The following is an 11,725-nucleotide window of genomic DNA, read 5'->3' as shown; positions in this document are numbered from 1 at the left end:
GAGGAGGAGGAGGAGGAGGAGGAGGAGGCCACGGATCATTCGAACGACCGTACCTGAGATGATGTTTCTTCGCTTTTTCTTTATTCGTCTTAATCCGCAGTCGCTGCTTAGCGAGAGTAAAGAAGTGCGTTTTTCTTTTTGTTTTTAAAAATGCGCCTCGCGGCTCTCACAATTGCCATCGCAGCGCGTCGAGCTGGCCCTCGGACATGCTTACGCTGCTTCCGATTCTTTAGCGTTGTCTTGCTTCCGCCAGATTCGCCGTTTCTGCGCACGGTTTCTATTCGTTCTTTGCGCGAATCTTTTCGCCGAAATTCAATTGTATTAAAAAACAGGGTTCTTTTTTGACCTGTTCGTCCTTTGTCGTCGCTGCCAGAAGATCGTTTTGCGTCTAATGCTGGTAAAGGGTAATTGACCCTTTGCCTTCGGCCTGCGTCGTTCATTTGCTACTTCGGATCGTACAATGACAATGTCAGAGACGTCGTTTGGCACCGAGAGATTTTAGTAAATTTTTGTTATCAAAGGAATGTATCCTGGTCTTAAAATCATTCAAATTGTCGATCGTTGTGTACATGGAAGTCCAACGAAGTTGGATTCTATTTACATAAACGAGGGTTTCTTTTTATTTAATCGTACGAATTAAGGGGTTGAGTTTTCGAGAATATCGGTAATTTGATCGATTGGAAGTAACGTTTGCGCAAAAAGAGGTTAACGTGCGTGGAATCGTTTAGTAATGAAAGGAGCAAATGCAAAGTTAGTAGAATCTTAATGGATCTAATTTCTCTACAAACAATCGCTAAATCTCGATGATATAACACGAGAGAAAGAGAGATTCGCGTATGAGACATTTAGAAACCGTTCAAGAAACGTGCCGATATACTCGACGAACGAAAGATCTTACATCACATCTAAGAAAATATTATTCTGTTTCTCGTCGTAAAAGAAGAGCCAATAAAACCGGTCGTAGCACAAGAGTGTCCAATGACCACTGTGTCTTGCAGTTTTTCCATTCAGATATTCCACGATGCTTTCGAACAAACTATATTTTCGTCAAGAAACTACAGAACTGTGATATAAGCTCTTTGCTCGCAAGAAATAGCGATAAAGCGTCGTACGAAACAACGATTTTGCATCGAAAGCTTCGCATCTGTTATTGTTACTTGGTTGTGGTCGTCGCAAGTGCATAATATCTCTCACTTACTGTAGCCTGCTGCCACGAAATTTTTTTCACAAAATCTCTTCTCTGTGACGTGATCATCGATCGAACAAGCGACTGATACGTTTTTGACCTGTGTTTTTCTCTTTTTTTTTCCTTTTTTGCGTCCCGGTAAAAAGGTTGTTGAGAAATTTCCTCTGTTAAACCGTGAGACTGTTTGAATTGTCGCATCAGCATAGATGGAAAACGCCGACCTTTTTCCCCCCCGTATATCAGCGTTTTTTCCAGCTTTGATCGCTTTTACTTCGATTGATCGTACAAGCTCGTGCCGTGCATGTTAATTATCGTTCACATTCTATTATACGCTTTGCATGCTGGTACGTGTCCTTTCCCAAGTGATCGTTGTTGTTGTTGGTGTTGTTGTTGTTGTTGTTGTTGCTGCTTCTCATCGCTGTTGGCCCTGACCGTGTTTTCGATATGCACACATTTCCTTACAATATCTACATTCCATCATACGACATTCCGTTACACTGTGAAAAACGGCAATCCGGATAATATATACAATACAATGCGTAACGATGTTCGAGCAATTTTATCGCACAGGGATCTCTAACTTCAGCGCGACGCTATCTCGCACACGGTTGTTAAACTCCAAAATTCACCGCTTACGGGCAAATATATATTTTCCCCGTGTAAAGATAAACATCGATTTAAAAATTCCCTATTTAAATCAGAACTAAGCGTTTTCTCGCTTTCTTCATATCTCCCGAATCGAGTTGAAAATATTCGATGCCGAATCTAACGTGAATTTCCTTAGGTTAAAGCGCAATATGTTCTACGATATTTCCAAATAACGTCACTTTTATCGTTCGTCGTTCGTAATTCGATCATAGCCTGACCGACGATAGCGCGAATAATCCGAACTTCGTATAAATTACTTCATTTTTGTTCACATTCGTATTAATTACTTGATTCTCGTATCAAAGCAAAAGTTATAATTAACCGTGATTTCTTTCTTCGCTGGAGAAGGTAAAATCACGGTTGCATCAGGGCTGAAGCTTGGCTCGCGAAATGAAACGGGCATCCAAGCTCGCGTGTCTGTATTTAAAGAAAAAGATTGAAGCGCTAGAAGAGATAGAACGAGGGAGAAGTCGCATTAAATCTTTTGATCTCTTTCTGAATTCCGCTTGTTCCTATAACAACGGCACGTAAATGCAGGCAAAACTGTGTAAAAGTGCCCCACCCACTGCGTTAAATGGAACGACTGTCTTTTGATAGTGAAAATCTATAGGGTGATAAATTCCGAAGGAAGAACCTATAATAAAGGAAAAATAATATTGTATAGGCCCGTAGCTTACAGAATTTCTAAACAATTGACATTTTACTTGGCGAATTAGTCGTCTCGTTATGAAAGATCGCCATAGCAACGGCCGCTCTAGCGAATCTCTCGCAAATATTCGATCGATAACTAAAACGCCTCGTTTTTCTCTTACCACGTATATAGATAAATATTGTTGCGGTTACTTTTTAATTGGTTGCACGCGGAAATCTCCTTTTCCATAGGATCGACCAGTGACTCTGGCAATCTTTTACAGCGAAATTATTCGAAATATCTCGAAAATTTTTCGTCGTACAGCAACGACGAAGATTTACATTTACGCGACGGTAGGTTTGTTTCCTTTTTATATGTTTCGTCGATGGAAACAAAATCGAGTAAGAATCATCGGATATTCCAACCTCTATTGCCCTGATTTAAATAACCTTTCTCCTTTGAACGTTCATAAAGAAACCTTGTGTGTCTCGTAATTAGTTGTCTTAAAAATAGACCCGAAAGAGGAGATTATTTAAGACCATTTCACAAACAGTCCACAACTGCGGACAATTTTCATACGCGACTTGTCTCTATAATATCACTGTAACATTCTTTAAGAAGTTATTCCCCCGTCGAGAGACAAACAAACCCATCGAACCTAATATTTAAATAGATGATTGAACTTTCGATGCTATGAAATTTCTCTTTGCTCTATCCATTGGCAGAGTACATACTCGCAGTTTAGAGTGGCGTAGAGGAGTAGCACTTCTCGGCCATCTCCGCCATAGCCAGAGGGTTAAACCACTTTTCCGCCTGTATGCCCTGTGTACAAACGAGTATGCGCAACATTCCTTTCAAAAAGGGATGTATCGCGGACGAGATTTTCCTTTTGTCGGCTCTAATACACCCAATGATAATAAAATGATAATGCGTATCAGGTTTCATCGGAAAGGGGCGCTTGAAATTTCCAAGATCGTAACTTTCGCGAAATTCCATTTCCCATTTCACGGATCTCATCTTTCCTTTCTCGCTTGTTTTCTCGTATCAATGAAACTGACAGACAGCGAATGGTTAACGTTATGAAATTTTTTAACGACGAAATTCACCGTGTTGGACGTTTCCAAGGGACGAATCTGATCTTCGTAGCTTTCCGTTTATTGCGAAATTAATCACGCGACAATGTTAAAATCGCGAACTTTTGAACCGGCGAATCTTCTCAACGTATGAAATGGCAGAAATATTTCGGATGGGCTGTCGATTAATTATTCGTCAGGCACCCAGTACATTCTTCGTTGTAACGATGCGACATAGCTAAACGGACGCGGTGTCTCGCTAAATATCCGACGAACATTCCTCGCGTGATTGGCAGGTCATTGCGAATAAAAAGTGAGTTGAATTTTTGTTTCGTTAATTGCATTGTGTCGCGAAACACTGGAGAGACATAAAAAGTATTCAAACAACGCGTATTCCCGCCACGGATTAACCGAGTTTCACGTTTCAAAAATGGATTCTTCTTCTACTTCTTGCGAAATAGCTGGGAACGTTTACTCCCATCTATCCAATCTTCTATATATCGCTTAACTCATGTGGAATCCATTTATCCATTTTCTTCGCTTTTTCTATTTCAGCCAAGTGACAAATAATGGCTTACTTTCGTCTGAAACGTCATTTATCTTGCTGTTTGTCGTCGATTACTTTCAGTAACGTCCCTTAAAACGTCACCATCGTGTCACTCCTTGACCTTCCTTTCTCTAACCGGCGATCGATTCGCATTTTTTCAGATAAATCGTTCCAACGATTCTATCGTTTCAAAGCAAACGAAGAGATATCATGAGATTTTATTTGAATTCTAAATTTTAGCCTTAGTCCTTGATCTTTGGTCGGAAATTATCCAGATATCCTGTTAAATATTACGTAGATATTTTGCGCGTGTTTCGAAGTTCCGAATCAAGTTCAGGTATCGGGCTTAAGAAACGTAGTCGAGTTGAAAAAGTTAGCTTCAACTTTGAGGACACGGTTAAGCGGCTTAAAATAAACGATGCTTAACAACTTACTAATGCGATTAAGTTTTCTGCGCGAGGTATTGCCTACAGTTTCGCATGATTATTCTCCAGGTGCAGCGTCACAGTGTTTTCCGAAAGAAGAGGCAGCTGCGCAAGTTAGAAGCAGAGTCGAAATAAATCCGCTGAAACGAGCGAGAACGTTTCTGTTATAAGCTACGGGAAATTGTATCGCAACCTTTTCCCCGATTCTCATTAATGTCGTTTACATTGTACAATGAATTTGTCGCTCTTTCGAATTACCAAACTTCAACGACACGATATTCGATGACTCGTAACGATTCACATCGTCGTGCAAAACGCAATAATTCTCCTAGTTGATTCAGAAATCATTTGTCAGACGTAGAAGAAGAATAATGAACTTAGCGAACCTTACGATTTATCAATTGCCTGAATGTTATCAAAACAGTTTCAGCTGAAATTTGAACCTGATTTGTGAGATCATTCGTACGACGTAACGATAAATGTAAAGAACAATAAATAGACTGGATAATATGAAATCGGTTAAATCGATGACTGGAACGCGATCGATATAATATCGTATAAGATTTAATTTTATCAAACGTAATTGGCCAGATGGTTATAGTATTTCCTTATGCGCAAATAATTTATAATTAACGATTCAAAGTGCGTTAAAATACTTTCCATTAAAAGACGAGCCGATCAAAGACCGCGTTTAAAGCGAAGAAGCATTTAGGGATTATTCTTTAACGTGGGGGGCATCAAGTCCATGAATCAAGCAAACTTTTATGACTACACAACGAAAGGCTAGCTCGTTATTCGGGAGAATTATGCGTGCCGATTTATCGAATCAATTCTTTCTTCCTGCTCTCGTGGGAGCAATTTCGACTGTTACGCGCCAACAATCGAGCGCGAAATATTTTTAACCGGTACATCGAGAAGGATGGCAAGTATTCATTCGGTAAAATAAATCCTCCGAAACGGCCGGCAAGTAGCCGTAAATTAAAAAAACACAGCGGCGCGGATCGGAAATCCGAGTTAATGTTGAACAGTTGGAGCTCCCTGTGCCATGATATTAAAAAAATAACGTGTATGTATGCGATCTATAAATAACGTGGTCGGATGAAAATGATCTTTAGCAATGATACACGTTCTTATAGACGCGAGGAGTAAGCGCGCGAGTAATCGGAGACGCGATAAAAGCGAGAAACAAAAAAAGAAAAAAAAAAGAAAAAAACGAAGAAAAAAAGAAAGAAGAAAAAAGGAAGACGTTCTATTACCGTCACAGGTTCTGTCACGCCATGAATTTTTTAACAGTGTAGCAACGTCTCGAGCCTTCCGCGTCATTTTTCTCTCAGTCAGTACTTACATTACATATCGGTGTCATTGACGTTCGTAATTTCTCTACACGTGTTTGTTTATCCGACTTCGATTCTTCGGTTGCGCATTTTGTATCTCTGATTCATTCGATTGTATTCACACTGTTTCTGCCATACTTACTCTGACTGTCTTTTCTCTCTGTCTCTATCTGTCTCTATCTTGTTCGACTTTTCACTTTGTGTTCCAAAAAGAAAAAAAAAATGAATAAAAAATAAAAAAAAAATCGAACATCCGACGAACCTGGAGGAGGGAAGGGGGGCAAAGAAAGAAACGATACGTCGCGCGAACACGAGATATAAACACGTAAAGCAGAGTCTCAATGTGTGTCGGATTAAAAATCGTCGCGTGACACGTCCGTTGAACCGAATGAACAGCAGATTGTTTCAAACGAGAGGGAGAAACAAAAAAGAAGAAGAAGAAAAGAACAAATAGAAATTAACACGTTAGAGAGAAAAGAGAAGAAAAAAAAAGAAAGAAAAGAAAATAAGAGGTACAACCGTCTGCCACATGTAATTTGCGTACGATTTCCGTACTATTAATATCTCTCCGTTTAGCCGCTGTAGATAGACACCTTTATTTACCCGATACCCAAATACCCGTGCCATTCAGAATTCCAGGTAGATTTATTAATTTAGAGACATATATATGAGATACGTAACAACAATATTACAGATACTTGCTAATACCGATAGCTAGTGTGTACTTGTGCAACCAGCCGCTAAAAGTTCGTTTCAGATTTTTAACCTTACTTATATTTAGAAATTATTATTACATTATATTATATATTATATACATATATATATATATTTACGCTTTGCCGTTTTATTTTATCTTTCTCCTTTTTTCTTTTTTTTTTTTGGTTTTCTCCGTTTTCTTTCTCTCCTGGTTTTTTTTGTCCGAATAAACGTCAACCGTGACATTCTGCAACGACAGGTACATATATTTCGCCGCGGCTCTATTAGTTTCACTTTTCGTCATGTTGCAACCGACGTAACTGAATTGAAATTTAAAAATTATGTTTCGCGCATACGGTGTATCTTTGTCTCGGAGTACGACGCAGACGTACGGCGCGTTATTCGATACGATAAATTCGTATTTATAATAGCGAACTCGCATCAGAGTGCATCAGAGTGCATCGTTAGACACGTACAGTTGTTGAATAACGATGAATCAACGAGGCGAAGTTTAGCGCGACGAGATGGTAGTTCTCGTCCGTATCGGATCTTCGAAGCAAACGACACGTATTCCAAACAAAAAACGAATATCAATGTCGATTTCCTTTTTACCGATTCTGTTCTGTACTGGATGTTTCAGAAGAATTGGACACGAGTTTGTGTACAAGTTTCATGCGCGACAGAACAAGAATACCGAAACGTATCTTTGCATATTTTTCTTGGCCATACTATTCGGGTTGGTTTGTTTGTCGATACGTACATCTCATTTATTTTTGTTGTCATTTATTATCATTTTATTTGGGACTCTATTTTCTTCTTGCTCGTAGAGTTAAAATCGTTTTAATTTACAATTCCCAACTGATTTATCCGGTCTATCGCAACAATCGAATTTACTGAATTTCAGTTCAATCACACGTCGACGTTGATATTCGTTTATGGATATACAGGGTGGTTGGTAACTGGTGGTACAAGCGGAAAGGGGGTGATTCTACGCGAAAAAAGAAGTCGAAAATGTAGAATAAACATTTCTTTTTTTTTTAATTTTTCCATCGAGACAACGATCTACAGAGAGGTCCGGTATAACGTACCGCACGCGTACCGAGCGAACATTCAAAGTCGATTTTCTCGAAAACAAAGCCTCGAACGAAAAATGTTTATTCTATATTTTCGACTTCTTTTTACGCGTAGAATCACCCCCTGTCCGGTTGTACCACCAGTTACCAACCACCCTGTATGTGTGGGAACAAAAATTTGCTGTATATTAAGAAGCTCGAAGAATGCCCGAAAGTAGAGTTTGAGAACGAGTTGTTGCTTACGTATTTTGTCTAATAAAATTTCCACTATGTTTGTCCAAACCTCTTGTTCTCAAACGTACATACGTCGTTTGTAGCCAAAATTTCGTCCAATTCGTTCGATATATTCCATATCCGTCGGTAACGTCGATCGTAACGTGAAACACGGCATATGACGAGAATTTATTCACGCAAACGACAATTTTATTATCCACAGACATTAATCTAAAAATTTTCCTTTTACTATTCAGAATTCAATTAATGCAATTTTTCTTCCGCAATTTTTATTACTATCGCCGTACAGTTTTTCCTTACAGTTTATACACGCAGCTTGTGTAATATTCGCTTGGTAACAACGTATATATAATATATACAAGTTACATGACACACGTACGCCTGTTTGTTTTCTCTCGTCCGAATACAGGATACACGGCATTTGTACAAATGGACAGACACCGCCGATCTTGCAGAATGTGACTGTACAAGCTTCGAGTGACAGTTGTTTTTGCTGTTCACCCGATATACCTGCTTAAACGCCCCGCCCGCCAAGTGTCTTCGTTCTCCTAGAGTCAATTGTTATTTTTAATCGCGGCGATTCGTTCGATTCGACCGCGTCTCCTTTTATAAAATGTCTGTCATCGAATCGTATAATTCGTCGCTCGATATCCGTCGGTTCGATTCGCTTATTTATTTATTCGATTATTAATTGATCCTTGTTGTTATCGTTGTTTGTGGAAATATTTGTTAAGAGGAATTTCATGAGTCGAATGTTTCCATCTCTTTTTTTCTAACGACACGAGAAAAGAATTTGAATTTGTCATTTGAGACAGATACGTTTGTCGACCTTCCAAACGGTTGACTGGATGACGATCTTACCATATTTTACGACTTTTGTTACGCTATGCGATGATATCTGAGGTGGACGGTGGTCGGTTGAAAATTAGCAAGAGAATTTTAAATATTCGATTTAAATGTGAAATAAAGGGAAATCGATATTAGTTCGGAAGATATTGTTAAAAGATTGAGACCTATTTAGGTTAATCGAAACCGATAACTGTACTCTGCCTGGGTTTTTACTCTTTCACGGTGCAATAAAGCGACCAAGAATGCAGAATGAATAATTTCAAAATGATCTCTTGCGCTTCTACCGTCGAAAAAGCGACGTATCTTTCAACCTTCCATAAGAAATCATTATTAATGAATGCGTTACGTACGCGACGTTTAATATACTCACAGTGCTATACCACCTTCGTTCTCTTTTTGTCTCTTTCGCGCTACATCACGAAAGGGTCAAACCATGCGAGAGGACCACGAACACCGTGAAAAGAATTTTTCAGCCACCTAAATACTTTGAAAGAAAACAGCCGTGTTGAACGCGACTCACCCTGTACGTAGTATAGTTTGCCTGAAACTATACGATACCCGTTTCAACCAGTTTCCACTAAAATCAACATTAACAAAGTCGTGGAAATAGTTTCCAGCGACGCTGTCCATTTCACGTGGAAACAGTTTAAAAGCTCGGTCATCGAACAAACAGCCGACGCAAATACTTAGCCTTAGCAGTCTCGACGAACTAGACAGCGCCAGCACCATAATCCGCAGTTTCCTTAAATACGCATTCAATCTCAGTTTCTATTCTAGCTCGGAGGTAATTTTCCTGGCGATGAACAATGCGCTAACTAACGCAGTGGCGAACGGCGGCCGCAATTCCGCCTGGAAATTACCGCTTAAAATATTCACGGCCATATTCGAACCGACATCCAAAGCGCCGCTTAAGGGATTACGTAACCCGGATACGTATTTTTACCATAGCTTTACATTCGAATCGCGCCGGCCGTTTTCTCCGTTGTACCTACAACCTGCCCCGCAGAAGAAGATCGATACTATACAAATTCAACGCCTGTTCGGCTTTTCGTGCTCTCACGGGTTTATATACGCTGACTCGACAAAGTATTTCCACGCTCGTCGTAAACAATTTTTATGCATATATCGCGCTTATTTTTTCAAATTTCATTAACCACGCTGAGACAGGACTGTCGTGATCGTATTGAGAAGTAAGAAATTTGGAAGCAATTTCGAGGTGTGTATGTCGTATGTGTAATATCTTGTAATTACATATTGTGTACACATACGTGTGCGTATTATATATTAGGATACATTTCGATATATCGGGTGTCGGGAACAAACTTGTAGTACGCGTTAATGAGGTCGGGTAGATAGTAAATGTTCGTACGAACTTATGTCCGAAAATGCTTTGTTAAAAAATTACAAGCGTTCGAGAATTTCTGGGGAAGTTGTTCTTCGTTTGACGAAAACGCGATAGAAACGGAAGACCAGCTTTCGCAGTGTATTCAAAATACATTTGCTAATATCTCTGTATCGGCAGGAGTATTCGAAAGAATTTGACACTCAATTCGACGAGAGGAAGCCTGAATCCTCGCAGAAAGAAGAAATTTTCAACGTTTGTTACAACTTCCACAACGCTTAATAAAAGCTTAAGAACTCATATAATTCCTCGATAAAGCATCTTCGGACACAAATTCCTACGAAGCTTCTATTTATCTGCCTGGTTTCGGCAACACGTAGTACGAATTTTGCCCCGATCTTCTCCGACACCCTGTATATACGTCGATACACCTAATACGATTAATACGACACCAACGTAATCGTAAAACCGATTCGACCAATATACCACGACAGTCGTGTTCCGCCATACGTTTAACTAAAAATTTCCAAACGTTTTACACGATATACACTTGATACGTTCTACAAGAGCACAGACGTAAGAAACAACGAAAAAGTTCGGTCGAATCGAGTGGATGTAAAAAGTACGTGGACAGATCGTTGGAAATCGAGCGAAAGGAAAATGGAAAACGAGACACCTGGCTTTACGAAAAATTCGTAGAAATGTGAAAGAAAGAAGAAACGAAGACGCTTCACGGTGTGTGTGGCAACCGGTATATCCCTTGTCCCCAATTTCTTTCTCGTTCGTCGTTCATCGCGGTGATACTTTAGGCCAGCGGATTGTCTCGGTTGCAGCATCCTAGGGATGTACCTGTTCGGGGGTAAGTTTTGCATGTGGGCGGACCGGAGTCGGCCCTGCACCTGTGCCGAGGTGGTCTCGCGGCACCCAATGTGTCGCTGTGATCGCAAACATTTCAACGACATCGTCTGGGCACTTGTCACGGTCTTTCAGGTACCACTGTTCCCCACTCTCTTACACCGAAAAAAAAAGATAAAAAATAAAAAATACACTACTGTATATGCGCTAAGTATTTATATATGCACATGGTATTTCTATATCTACACCTATATCTATAATCTCTAATCTTTATCTATGCCTATAATCTATTACTATTTCCATCTCCATCTCTATGTCTATTGTTCTATCTATATATCTATATGTCTATGTTGATGTCTGTGTCCACCTATATCTCTATATCCAGATATCTATGATCTGCATCTGTACCTGTAACTCTGTATCTATATCTATATTTATCCATATCTATATCTATATACGTATATGTACGTGTCACATAATATTATGTACAGTTTTCTCTGGCTTTTTCGCTCCATCGCGTTTCCAGCTCATTTTCTTGATATCGCGCGATCGAAATATATGCATATACGGACATCCTTTACTTTTTGTCCTATCCCTATTCTCTTTCTTCCTTACTCTATTTCTCTCTCTCTCTCTCTCTCTCTCCATTCTTTCTGTTTCTCTTTTTTCTCTCCGTTCTTTCTCTTCCTCTATGCCCATCTTTGCTCTACACACGGCTTAATTAACAACGCGTTCGTAACAGATCAGCAACGCGTCGACGAGTTTCTCTCTCTTCGCCGCCGAGTTTCTTCTCTTCTTTCCTTTTCCTTTTTTTTTTTTTTTTTTTTTTTTT

General features: G+C 39.6%; 1 protein-coding gene across 7 annotated transcripts in view; it reads left to right on the top strand.

Annotated features, from left to right (window-relative positions):
• LOC100741458 (voltage-dependent T-type calcium channel subunit alpha-1G) overlaps positions 1-11,725 on the top strand; it is a 109,139-nt gene that overhangs the window by 79,393 nt on the left and 18,021 nt on the right. For 6 of the 7 annotated variants that reach the window (XM_033319718.1, XM_033319716.1, XM_024366265.2 and 3 more), the window contains one exon: positions 10,872-11,028. The exons of the other annotated variant lie outside the window; for it this stretch is intronic. In XM_033319718.1, the coding sequence (XP_033175609.1) occupies positions 10,872-11,028 (157 nt within the window). The remainder of the gene's footprint in view (positions 1-10,871; positions 11,029-11,725) is intronic. 7 annotated transcript variants of the gene reach the window in all.

Source organism: Bombus impatiens, unplaced genomic scaffold, assembly GCF_000188095.3.
Source record: "Bombus impatiens unplaced genomic scaffold, BIMP_2.2 scf_0203, whole genome shotgun sequence".
In the NCBI taxonomy this organism is placed as follows: domain Eukaryota; kingdom Metazoa; phylum Arthropoda; class Insecta; order Hymenoptera; family Apidae; genus Bombus; species Bombus impatiens.
This window is presented reverse-complemented; position numbering and strand designations above follow the sequence as displayed.